This window comes from Kogia breviceps, chromosome 20 (assembly GCF_026419965.1).
Source record: "Kogia breviceps isolate mKogBre1 chromosome 20, mKogBre1 haplotype 1, whole genome shotgun sequence".
Taxonomy (NCBI): Eukaryota; Metazoa; Chordata; class Mammalia; order Artiodactyla; family Physeteridae; genus Kogia; species Kogia breviceps.
The window spans coordinates 17,306,896-17,321,148 of NC_081329.1; the positions used below are offsets into that span (position 1 = coordinate 17,306,896).

The window sequence follows — 14,253 nt, forward strand, 5'->3', positions numbered from 1 at the left end:
GGTCCTGGCAAAAGACAAACAAAAATAACACAAAATAAGTAAATTATATAACGTGTTGTAAGTGCTATGGAGAAAAAATTTAAAAAGGAAAGGAAGACAGTGAGTATGGGTATTGGGGAGGAGGATGAGAGAAAAGGACTACACTTTCAAATAGGATGGTCAGGAAGACTTGAAGATAAGGGGGCAGTTTATTGCTTGATAATTACTTCCAATTATTTTTTCTGTAAAATTAATTTTGAATATTAGACATTCAAATCACTTTTCTAAGTAGTGACAGATTTAAAAAATACAGAGTACACATAACAAAAGACATGTCTGATTTACTACAGCAGCTCATTATCCAGAGTCTAACTTTGACTCCATATTCTTGACACCTATAGAAGAAATCTGAAAATGTTGACAAAAATATGAGACCAAAATGGTTATTATACAGTATCAGTAACTGTAACTAGCAACCAGCCCTTAAAATCTAATTGAGTTATCAGGGTACATGCAGTAAGTAAAGTGAATTATACCCCTGTATTACAGTTCCACAAAGAAGTACAAAGAAAGTCACAATTTAGGAAGAAGAAATAACTTGTGAGCTTTTTTAATATTAAAGATATTTGAAGTACTGTAAGCAATGAAGAACAAACCTCATAAGCTTACATTATACATTTATATTTACAGAGAAATTATAACATGATTTGCCATGGGATAACTTTATTCCATTCAGAGCCACAATTTTCAGAAATTAAGAATTTATTACCATTTTAGGTATGATTCTGGTACTGTGGTTATGATTTTTTAAGAAAACCACATCTTTTAGAGCTACCTACTGAAATATTTATGTTTGAAATGAAATGATATTGAGCAGTTATTTCAAAAGAATCCAACGGCAGTAGAGAGAACTGGATGGGAGAAAAGATGAAACAAGATTGGTTATAAACTGGTAATTAAGTTTGGTGATGAGTGCACGGGAGGTGTCATTATATTCTTCCCTCAAAATCTGTATAAAGAAAAAGCTAGAGAAAAAAGGCATATTTTAAAACAGTAATCTTCACCAACCTAATACTAAGCCTCAAAGACAGTATTCTGCAAAGTTGATCTATGACAATATTTCCCACTCACCAAAAGGAAAAGGAAGGCAGCAAAACAGTAGCAGTTACTAATGTAAATTTTGCTACTGATTTAACAACACACCAATTTCACTTTCAATTTTCTGGCAAACAGTTCCTGGCATCCTAATACAGTGACTTCAGGGTTCTTAATGATCTTCTGAACTAAATTAAATTTATCATTGCTGGGACACTGGCTACAAACTGTTCCTATTTCCTCTTCTGGCATTACGTATTATTGCCATAGCAGTCTACAAAAGTTGAAAAAATAATTTATGTGTATATATTTGATAAGTAGGTACACTGAATTTTTTTTTTTAATCCACACTAAAGCAGTCCTCACCCTAAAAAAAATATATATATATGTGCATGTACATGGTGAAGGTAGTAAATGAGAAGAGAAAGAACATATATTTAGATTTACAAATAGAATCCTTTCTTACTAAATGCTAAACATAATTTCAGATTCCTATGTAAACAGGGTTAAATTTCATAATACTGATACATAGAACATGCACTTACCACTTGTCCATTGTGTGGGTTTTTATGAGCATATGGTGGTCCACGGATATGATTCCACATCTGGCCAGAAGTCATAGCAAAGACTATACACTGAAAAAACAGGGTACAGTATTATAACATGTAAACTGAAAAATAAGAGAATACTGCATTCTTTAAAAAAATGGTTATGAAACTATCTTTCAAATATCATGTAACAGCTCATCCATTAAAATCATTTTCATTTACTAACTATGGGACCTTCAGTAAGTTACTTTTCTTCTGCTTCTCAGATTTGATATCTATAAACTTGGGGATACCAACTATGCTGATGACATACATTACTGATTAAATTGGGTAACATATGTAAAGCATCTGGCATGGTGACTGATAATCTGATATGTCCTAACTAGAGCTAGTCAAAAGTATAGGTAAAACATGATGTTTTAGATAATGCCAGGAATAATTCACAGATGCCATATTCCTGCTAGATCTAGTAAAAAAGGCTGCATTTGGAAAACTAATCTGAAAGATCCGAGACATTACAGAGATGGTGGGGGAGGAAAGAGTATGAACCAGAAGTCACAGTCAATCACTGTAACTTACATGTAAGCATGTTTTGTTTAAATCATACATGCTGAAATTTACAAACATGGACATCTTTAGACTGAAATATGTCTTCCGGTTAAAACACTTCCTACTGTCTCAGAACTTGCCCAGCTCACTCTTTATTTGAACTTCCCACCTCTGGTAGGTAGCTATATCAACAAAGATTCAAGGTCAGAATGAGCAATGTGTGACCGGGGATCTAAACATACAAGATTTGCACAATTTTTAAAGGAGAAAAGAGGATACCGAAGGGGAAAAGTAGGATGAGGCAAATTAATGGAGGCTTTTTAAACCCAGAGAATAAATGTGAGCTCTGTTTCATAACTTCTTGGGAACCACAATATTTCAAAAGAAAATAAAAATGATATAACAGGATTATAGAGATTAATCTGAATCCTCTCCACACTTTCTTGAAAATAACTCCGAAATAAACTGAAACTTCTTAAAGGTCAGATTTGACTTGTGTATAGACTTTGCGTAGATTGAGATATTTCCTGAAAGTCAAGATTTTACAAAATATTTGCACTTTAAACCTAGAAGGTACATTAGAACTTAGGCCCGAAGTGAAACAGAGAATGATGCACCACCTAAAAAGTCACTTAAATACGTGAAATTGTTAATGTGAGAAAAATAAATTGTGTATCTAATTTATAGGAGTATCATGTCAGTGATTTAGAGAATATATGAAAGTTGACTATTCTGTAGATAGATGATAATACAGTAGTGTGAAAGGCAGAGTATATTTTAAAATCCAGTAAAAGATATATCTAGTGAGTAAACACATTTATAGTATAAGCAAATGATATTTTTGTTTTTAGTAGATGCTCAGTAATACTAGAGTTCTATCATTTTGGGGACGTAACCCTCATAAGTCCCTAAATGAGCACTGAAACTGTATGTATTTCTGGTTTTACTTTTACGTGTCTGCCTGTTCCTTCTCTGCCTTCTACTGCTTCACTTGATATTCCTATTTCCAACTATGGTGGAAAAAAAATGCATGATCAAGTCTGTATTTTAGAAGGATGGTACTAGTCACAGTATGGAGAATAGACTGGAGAAAAGTATGACTTGAGGCAGAGAAATCAGTTTGGAGGCTGATGCATAAAAACGCTTGAGAGACTATAGTGGCCAATTCCACGGTAGTGACAGAATTGAGAGATTTGGACAAACAGGAGAAATGTTTAAGAGATGGAATCAACAGACTTTGGTGACTGATTGATGTGATAGAAAATAGTCAAAATTAACCTCTGGGTTTCTGATTTGAGCAACAGTGTGTAGTTGTGATTCCCAATGAGATACAGAATAAGGCAGAAGCATGTTAAGGGTGAAAGGGAAGAAGGTAACAAAGATTTGGAGTTCCCTCTGTTTTAATTATTTTTTTTTTTTTTACAGTAGGTCCTTGTTTGTTATCTATTTTAAAACTAGTAGTGTGGGGGCTTCCCTGGTGGCACAGTGGTTGAGAGTCCGCCTGCCGATGCAAGGGATGTGGGTTTGTGTCCCGATCCAGGAGGATCCCACGTGCCGCGGAGCAGCTAGGCCCGTGACCACCCATGGCCGCTGAGCCTGTGCGTCCGGAGCCTGTGTGCCACAACAGTGAGAGGCCCACGTACCGCAAAAAAAAAAAAAAAAAAAAAAAAAAAATTATATATATATATATAGCAGTGTGTACATGTCAATCCCAAATTCCCAATCTTTCCCCCTCCACTCTTCCCCCCTGGTAACCATAAGTTTTTTTTGAAGTCTGTTTCTGTTTTGAAAATAAGTTCATTTGTGTCATTTTTTAATAGATTCCACACATAAGCAATATGATATGATATTTGTCTTTATCTGTCTGTCTTACTTAGTTTGATAATCTCCAGGTCCACCCTTGTTGCTGCAAATGGCATTATTTCATTCTTTTTAATGGCTGAGTAATATTCCATTGTATATATGTATCACATCTTCTTTATCCATTCCTATGTTGATGGACATTTAAGTTGCTTCCACATCTTGGCTATTGTAAACAGTGATGCAATGAACATTGGGTGCGTGTATCCTTTTGAACCATGTTTTTCTCTAGATATATGTCCAGGAGTGGAATTATTGGATCACATGGTAGCTCTATTTTTAGTTTTTTAAGGAACCTCCATACTGTTCTCCATAGCGGCTGTACCAATTTACATTCCCAGCAGCAGTGCAAGAGGGTTCCCTTTTCTCCACACACTCTCCAGCATTTATTGTTTGTAGACTTTTTGATGATGGCCATTCTGACTGGTGTGAGGTGATGTCTCACTGTAGTTTTGATTTGGATTTCTCTACTAATTAGTGATGTTGAGCAGTTTTTCATGTGCCTCTTGGCCATCTGTATGTCTTCTTTGGAGAAATGTCTATTTAGGTCTTCTGCCCATTTTTTGACTGGGTTGTTTGCTTTTTGGATATTGAGTCACATGAGCTTATGAAAAAATAAGGAAACAATGTAGACAACTGTTTCAAGGAGTTTTGCTCTAAGAGGGATCAGGTAAATAGAACAATATCTGGAAGGGAAAATGGTATCATGTCCCTTTAGGATGAATAAGGAGATGTTTGCATTGCTAACAAGAATGAATCAGTAATAAAAGAAAAAATTAGCATGACAAAGAAAGAGGGGAGAATTGTTGGAACGCTGTCATTGAATAGATGTGATGCGATAAGATCCAGTACACAAGTGGGGGTGTTACTCTTAAATAAGAGCATAAAAGGTTCAAGTAATACAGCAGTACACAGACTCCAAGGGGCTGTGCATAGAATGCAGTGGCGGAAGGAGATGTGGGTACTTAAATGGGATAAAAGCAAATCTTCATTTTCACTATCTTCTAAATATATCATTTCCTTCAACTATGAATGTAGTGACAGATCACAATAGTTTTAGCAGCACCTGTGATTTTCGTTAGTGAGGGAAATGCAAATATCTTCATACTATAGCATTTTCATATTATAACAGTAACTATCTCAGAATATTGTTTATATTCAGACTACTTGAAAACTATGGTAGTTATTAGATCCACACTAGGTCTGGTGATTTAATGCATTAATAGGAAACATATATATATTCTAATATTATAAATTTTACTTACACATAAGAGAAAATACTCAAATTTTAAAATGAGATGTTAAAATTAAATAGCAATAGCTATACTATCTATGGTTTGTTACAGAAGTTTTAAAAAATTCATCTTAATATATGATTTATTCAAAATTCCAAGAAATGGTTCAATAAAAGAACAGCCAGCTTAAACATGGTATTTAAACATGAGTCATTTCAAGTAGTGACAGATGTATTTACAGTATTTATTTATAATTACACACAGAGCTGTGGCACTTCTCACAACATAACAAAATACTAAACAACATAAACTTCTAAAATGCAAAATGGCCCAGATTTATAGAAACTCTTTTTCTAAGTAAGTATAATTGATATTTCCTTTTTTGATTTTAACAGTTGAAATGTCCAGTATGTCACTGCTCTCATTAGTTTGGAAATTTAAATTTTTGTATTTAACTACAATTTTATTTTTGTATCTATTTACTAAAATATTCATGCAGAAAAGGACATGATTCATAAGGGTGCATACAGTTCACTGAATTTTTACATGAGCATACCCTTGTAACCAACACTGAGAGCAGGAAGTGGAATACTATTAGAAAAACAGGAGTCCACTGATGCCTCTTCCTAATCATTACCTGCATAACCCTCCAAAGGGGTAAGGATATTCTTTTGAAAATGCTGCATCACAGAGTACGTGTATACCAGGCTTTAGTGGACTAACCAAACATTTCTCAGAACTTTCGACCAAATTTACACTCCAACTAGCAGTGTTTCAGAGTTCTGGTCCATTCACATCCATACCAACAACTGGCATTATCTCTGCATGTGTGTGTGTATGTTCATCATGGCTATTCTGGTAGAGGTGTGGCAGGCCATACTGTAGTTTTGTTTTTGTTTTTTTAAATTATATTATTTATTTATTTATTTTTGGCTGCACTGGATCTTTGTTGCTGTGCATGGGCTTTCGCTAGTTGTGGCGAGCGGGGGCTACTCCTCGTTGCGGTGTGTCGCTTCTCACTGCAGTGGCCTCTTGTTGCAGAGCATGAGCTCTCTAGGCATGCAGGCTTCAGTAGTTGCAGCGCGCAGGCTCTAGAGCACAGGCTTAGTAGTTGTAGTGCACGGGCTTAGTTGCTCTGTGGCATGTGGGATCTTCCCGGACCAGGGCTTGAATCCGTGTCCCCTGCATTGGCAGGCAGGTTCTTAACCAGGGAAGCCCTATACTATAGTTTTATTTCACAATATCCAGATGATTAACAAAATTGAATATGTTTTCATACGTTTACTGAAATTTGAACGTTTTGGTAAAGTACCCAGCAAGTCTTTACTCCTCTTCAAAATTTGATTATCTGACTTTTGCTTATTGTTTTCTAAAAAATCTTTATATATATAAGATAAATTCTTTATATATATAAGATAAATAAGTATACACATGGCAAATAATCTTTACCAAGCTTGTGACTTGCCTTCCTTTGCATTTTCTTAATGGTATCTTTTGGCAAACAGAAGTTCTTAATTCACTGCAGTTCAATTTACCAGTTATTTCTTCCATTATGGTCTGTTTCAAGAAATCTTTGCCAATCCAGCAATCATAAAGATAAATACCTATGTTTTCTTCTAAAAGTGTTCATGTTTACATTTCACACGGAGATTCACAATTCACCTTTTTATTTGAGCTGTAACTGACATGCTACATACACTATATTAGTTTCAGGTGTATAACATTATGGTTTGATATTTGTATATATGGGGAAATGACCACAATGAGTCTAGTTTAACATCTGTCATCATACATATTTATAGACTATCTTTCTTGTGATGAGAACATTTAAGATCTACTCTTAACAACTTTGAAATATGCAGTACAGTACTGACTATAGTTACCATGTTGTACATTACCTCCCCAATGGTCATTTACTTTATAACCGAAGTTTGTACCCTTTGACACCCTGTGCCCATTTCACCTACCTGTACCACGCACCCCCTCTTCTCTGTATCTCTGGTTTTGCTGGGTTTTTTGGGGCTTTTTGCTTTTTTTGTTTTTGTCTTAGATTCCACATGTCATTCTTCACTTGGTATTGGGTTGGCCAAAAAATTCGTTTGGTTTTAAGTACACATTCTTCAGTTTCACCAAGAACTTTATTGAACAACGTATTCACTAACCAAATGAACTTTCTGGCCAATCCAATATAATAATGCCTTCAAGATCCACTTATGTTGTCACAAATGGCAAGATTTAATTTTTTAATGGTTGAATAATATTCATTGTATTTACCACAAAGTCTTTATCCTTCATTGATGGACACTTAGATTGTTTCCATATCTTGGCTATTGTAAATAATGCTTCAATGAACATGGAGGTACATATATATTAGTTTTTTTTGTTTTCTTCTGATAAATATCTAGAAGAATTGCTAGATCATACAGTAGTTCTACTTTAATTTTTTAAGGAACCTCCAGATGCTATTCCACAGTGGCTATACCAATTTACATTCTCACCAATAGTGCATGAGGGTTCCCTTTTCTCCACATCTTCTCCAACACTTGTTATTTCTTGACATTTTAATAATAGCTATTCTTACAGGTGTGAAGTGACATTTCATGGTGGTTTTTATTTGCATTTCTCTGATGATCAGTAATACTGAGCATCTTTTCACATGTACCTGCACCATCTGTATCTCTTTAGAAAATGTCTATTCAGATCCTCTGCCTATTTTTTAATTGACTTGTTTGTTGTTTTTACTACTGAGTTGTATGAGTTCTTTATATATCCTGGCTATCAACCCCTTCCCAAATACATGATTTGCAAATAGTTTCTTCCATTCAGGTTGCCTTTTCATTTTGTCGACCTTTGCTATGCAGAAGCTTTTTAGGTTGATGTAGTCCCACTTGTTTATTTCTGCTTGTTTTGCCTTGGTTTTTGATGTCAAATACAAAAACTTATCACCAAGAACAACATCAAAGAGCTTACCACCTAGGTCTTCTCGTTTCAGGTCTTACATTCAACTCTTTTATCCATTTTGAGTTAATTTCTGTGTATGGGGTAAGGGTAGGGGTCAAGTTTTATTCCTTTGCATGTGGCTGTCCATTTTTCCCAATACCATTTATTGAAGAGACTGTCCTTCCCCAATGTATATTCTTGGCTACTTTGTCATAAATTAATTGACCACATATGTGTGTGTTTATTTCAGGGCTCTCTATTCTGTTCCATTGACCTGTATGTCCATTTTTATTCCAATACCATTATATTTTGATTACTACAGCTTTGTAATAAAGTTGGAAATCAGGGAGCATGATGCCTCCAACTTTGTTTTTAAGATTGACTTTGCTATTCAGGGTCTTTTATGGATACATACAAACTTTAGGATTTCTTCTATTTCTGTGAAAAATGACATTGGAATTTTGACAGGGATGGCACTGAATTTGTACATTGCTTTGGGTAGTATAATATTTGGTAGTTAATGTTAACAATACTAATTCTTCCAATCCATGAGCATGGTATAACTGTCCATTTATTTGTATCATCTTCAATTTCTTTCATCAGTATCTTAATAGTTTTTGGTGTACAGGTCTCTCAACTCCTTGGTTAAACTTATTCCTAGGTATTTTATTCTTTTTGATGAATTGTAAATGAATTGGTTTTTTAATTTCTCTTTATGATAGTTTGGTATTAGTATATGGAAATGCCACATAGTTCTATATATTGATATTTTTTTAGCCTGCAACTTTATTGAATTCATTTACTAATTGTAGTTTTTTGGTGGAGTCTTGAGGGTTTTCTATATACAGTATTATGTTATCTGAAAATAGTGATGGTTATACTTCTTCCTTTCTGATTTGGATGTTGCTTATTTCTTGCTTAATTGCTCTGACTAGGTGAGAGTGGACATCCTTGCTTTCTTCCTGATCTTAGAGGATTAGAGGAAAAGCGTTCAGCTTTTCACCACTGAGTACCATGTCAGCTGTGGGCTTGTCATGTAGGGCCCTTTATTATGTTGAGGTATGTTCCCTCTATTGAGAAATCTTATGATAAATGGAGTACAGAAGCTAGGTGGTCACTCCATGTACCGGATCTTCACATTGAGGCTTATTTGTGACTTTATTTGTGACTTTATAATAAGCAAAAAACTCAGACAACCACATTCAAATGCAAAAAGAGAAAGGCAGGTCCATCTATCTATGAGTAATTTTAAAATGTTCTTCGAGTTTATTGAGAACACTACCTATCCTCCTTAAAGAAAATTAAGTGCTAGATTTATTAAGAAAAATATACTCTAAGAAGATATTAATTCATTTCATTATATTGTTGCCATACTCTTGACCCAAACAAAAGTACACAGAAATTACCTATGTCTAAATGGACATACCTATCTTCAAATGGGCAAATGATTCAGTTGCCTGATGGGAAAAACTTTTTATTCAAACAGTTACTTCACTGGAAAAAAATATTATCAGCAATTATTTGCTTTTCACTTGGAAAGAGAACAAAATAATATGCCACAGAGATCGTACCTATATGATATTACAAAGTATATAATTTTATTCAAGAAAAATTTGAAAGAAAAAGGAGCTTATTCCACTCTATTTAAAGCCAGACCTGCCCTGACTTCAGAGCAGAGCAGTTAAAAAAAAATACATTTCTACTGATACACCATAATGTATAGACACCAAAGAACCTTTCAGGAATTGAGTAATAATATATATTAATCATGAGCTTTTAAGTTTTTCATAAAACTAACATAATTAAATTGATATAATTTCTTTGAGACAAAGGAAACATTAAGGTATGTGAACCATCCTATAACGCAGAGCATCAGTGTTAAAAGGCAGGAAACAGCTTCTATCCTACTGAGATTTACTATAATAATAAGGTTTGGGTTATTAGATCTTTTAAATGTTTTATCTTTCATGGTTTTACTCGCAGATTCTTAGGATGTTTTTCTTTGTGTTTTTAATGAATGTAACTACTCCTCACACTCATATTTCTGGTTTGAAATGACAGCCGTCTCTGAAGAGCATTAGCCTTCCATGAAGCTCTGCATTTAAGGGCTACAAAACGTAACACTTTAACTCATTTTGATATTCCTAGTCAACATTTCTTCCTGAAGACCATCAACTATATATCTGTCCTACGCTCCCTGAAGTTATGTACTGGTGTAGTTCAATACTTTACTCAACCATTCTGCTTTAAACTCACCATGAAGCAGGTACTGTGTATGCTTATTGTCCAGCATCCTCCATCTTTAGGGGCTGGAGGAAGTTTGGAAAGCCAAGTGAAACCAAAACAGAACCAATGTATATTCAGCTCCATAAACAATCATCAGTACCTATTAAATAGTAGTTAACAAGCACTTCTCCCCATAGGAAGCATGAGACCAGGAAGCACTTACGAATACTCCTTTACCTATTTTTTTTTTTAAACTCAAAACCAGGAAGCTCTAATATCTATGTATGTTATCTATGTATGTTTCAACATTTGCATATGTTACCTCCCCTATTCCAGGAAATTGCAAACTTTGTCTCTATTCTACACCCTAAAGCACTATGAATAGCCTCCTCTCCGCAGTACACACTTCATTCTTAAGCCAGTGAGTCATAAACAATAATATGAATATGATAATGAAAAAGAAAAAAATTACCAGCCACAGAATACAGTCTACCCAGAACTAAGGACTCATAACACTAAGTAATCCCAGAAGTACGTCTACACAGGTTCAGTGGTAAGACACAACTGCTAATTGTAGGTAGACTTGTTCTTTACTAAGAAGTGAGCATGTGGCTAGAAATTCTCTACCAAATTGTTTTTCTCATTATTTTCCTTTTGCATATAATTTTCTTCATTACAGAAGTGGTCTGCTGTTGTATAGTTCATTACTATTTTTATTTTAGGAGCTTTCACTTTACTGTGCAATCCAATGCTTTCATCAGAGTTTCTAGAAATCAGATGACAAGACTTCGCCAAAATTATTTTAAAATATATTCTCATTTCCAAAGGAAAATGGGATATTGGTTGCTTTTAATAGACAAATGTTTAAGCATCTGAATAAATGGTTCAGCATTTTGGATAGCCTCTTAACTTTGTAAGGATATCCCAAGAATAGGATTTAAAAAAAGACTGGAATTGAACAAATCCAGTTTTTCACTTAAAAATAGTTTTTCTTTATAAACAAAAATCAAGTTTGGAGTGGTAATGGTGACCATCAGACAGAAAATGGTAAAGGAGATTCAAATTATTTATCTGACCTCATTGTTTAAGTGACTTGAATAGTTTCATAAGCCATCAGCAGATAAGAAAAAAACCCCACAAATCTGTATAATTCAACATTTTATATTCAGAGTAGTTTCCAAATGTCAAATGTATTGTTTGAAAACATGTCTGTTCTCTGCGTCCTTTTACTGACTTCTGAAAGGCTGCCACTGGGGAGCAGATATACCTGCCAAGATTTCCTTCTCAAGTATGTGTTTGTGAATGTTAGACTATCTTCTGTTATGCCAAGCTCATTAGCTTTCAAGGATTCAAAGAAGAAAAACAAATCTGCATGCTGTAGCAGAGGTGCAAGAAAATTGACTGTTGAAGTACTAACATTTATGCATGACATAAATGTTCTAAGGCATTTATTTACAGTCCTAACTGCATGCCCTGGGTTAAACATCCGGCATATGAGACATGTGCCCAGATTTAGAGAACCCAGCGCTGTGAAAAGAATACAGAACTTGAAGTCAGACACACACACACACAATCAAATCCCAGTTAACTATTTTCTAGCTCTGTGAGCTTCTGCAAATTGAGTTTACTGAATCTTAGTTTCCTTGTTTGTAAATTGAGGATAATACAAATTCCTTTTCATAGTTATTGTAAGGAATAAGCATATAAAACATACCCCCAAAAGAAGGAAGAGATGCAGTAAACGGTAATGCCTGTTATTACTAACTTTCAACAATAATTCTGGGACTCTTCTCAAGGAGAGAGCATAATAAAGTCATGCTAATGTCATCTGAGTCCACTTCAGCCACAGGATTACATCTTAAGTAGACAGTTTTTTAGTAGACTGAAACAGTGACAAAATTTGGTATATTAATGTTGAAATACTAAAGGAGTTTTAACTTTCCAACAACACTTTGAAAGAAGTGCTGTATTTTTACCAAGAAACTGGGTAGCTTTACTGAATGAAGCAACCTAAGCAAAACCCAAAACGCTTTCAAACAATGACTATGGTGACTGAGATCAACCATAGTATCCAATTATACTAAATAGAGTATAAACTAATTAATCTCTTTTAACTCAATTATCAAAAAGTGAGAAAATATTAAGACACCTTCCTTGAAAACTCTTATCTTTCCTTACTCTAAAAAATCCAAACTTAATCCAAACTTCAAATTCGTACTTCTCCATCTACCACAAAGCCATAGAGGTTCTCTGTGAATTTCTAGACTCTAGCTATTATTGCAGATGATGGGTTCTTTAAGGTGATTTGTTTGGGCTGCTTATTAGCCTATCCTATCACATCCAACTCAGTCATAAACACCACTAATTCTTGGTTGAAAAGAAAAATGGAAGGATGAAGGGCTATTGCAAGAAGGCAAAAGGAACAAACTGACACTTAGCATATCCATTTTTATGCATATATGTTAAAGTTTCATTTTTGATATTGTTTACAAATATTTTATACATCTTTTGTTACTTTTATCTTTAAGTACCATTACTTTTTTTCTTCCTATTGGGAAAGAGACTATATTTTCAATTTTCTATTGAAATTGTTTACTAATGATTTTTGGAGACTGACTTTGAATTCAGAAAACTGTTCAACTCTAGTATTAATTTCATTATTGGTTCTCCATAAATTGTGATGAAATTTCCATATGGACAGTCCTACCATAGGCAAATCATATCTTAGGTAAATGTCACAAAGGCTTACTTTCACCACCTTCAGGGTGTGCCATGGTACATGGCAAATGCTGCTTATGAACATAGAAGCAAACAGTTTTTTGAAAATGTGTTACCAACCGAATTTAGCTAATTCATGATGAATTAAGAAAGTGAACTTTCTTAATTAGGTTAAGGGTATCTTAAAATCTCTAGCAAATATCTTAGTAGTGATAATTTTAAATGATGCCTACAGTCACCTGCTTTTCATCATTTTACTAGTGGTCTTAGTCAAAGCCTAAGAACAGAAAAAGAAATACAGGGAACAAGAAAGTGTAAAAAGAGCTATTGGCACATGCAGAAAGCCAGTCAACTCTGCAGGACTAGGAGAAAGGACACAAACTAGAGCATTCAGCACCACCCTAGGGAAAGTGAGCAAATGGGAGGCTATCAGCACCCAACCTAGCTTTACAAGATTGAGAGAAAGGATACACTCTTGAGTATGCCCACAAGAGGGAACAAGACGTGTGGAACAGGCTTATCCACAGAAAAGATCTGAGAAAGCCTCAGAGTCCCTAACAAGACTGAAGAAAGGAATTTCTCTCCCAAAGCCACCTACTTTTGGAGGAGGTACACTTCTTCAACTATGAAGAAAGCAATGCAAGACTTCAATTTCAAGGAACATAACACCATCAAAGGAGAACAATTTTCCAGTGACCAACTAATAAAGAATTCAAAAATAGTTGTTTTAAGGAAGCTCAGTCAATGAGCTACAAGAAAACACACAAAGAAAATTGCATAAAATCAGGAAAATAATACATGAACAAAATGAGAAGTTTAACAGAGAGATAGGAATCATAAAAAAGAACCAAATAGAAATTTGGGAGCTGAAGAATATGAGAAAAAAAATGAAAAATGCCATAGAGAATATCAACATCAGATTGGATCCACTGGAAGAAAGAATCTGTAGAGATCACTTGAAATTATCCAGTCAGGGGGAACAGAGAAAAGAATAGAAAAGAGTGACAAAAACCTACATAAACTATGGGATATCTCTAAAAGGAACTATCTGTGCATTACTGGAGTCCCAGAAGAAAAGAAGAAAGGGGCAGAAAGTTTAAGAA

The 14,253-nt window shown here is 34.5% G+C and overlaps 1 protein-coding gene across 4 annotated transcripts in view; it reads right to left on the reverse strand.

Annotated features, from left to right (window-relative positions):
- The window catches only part of TUSC3 (tumor suppressor candidate 3), a 138,466-nt gene that overhangs the window by 59,594 nt on the left and 64,619 nt on the right, over positions 1–14,253 (reverse strand). For all 4 annotated transcript variants that reach the window (XR_010838528.1, XR_010838527.1, XM_059049199.2 and 1 more), the window contains exon 6: positions 1,620–1,709. Coding sequence is in view for 2 of the 4 variants with exons in the window: in XM_059049199.2 (XP_058905182.1) it covers positions 1,620–1,709 (90 nt within the window). In the remaining 2 variants the exon portion in view is untranslated. The remainder of the gene's footprint in view (positions 1–1,619; positions 1,710–14,253) is intronic.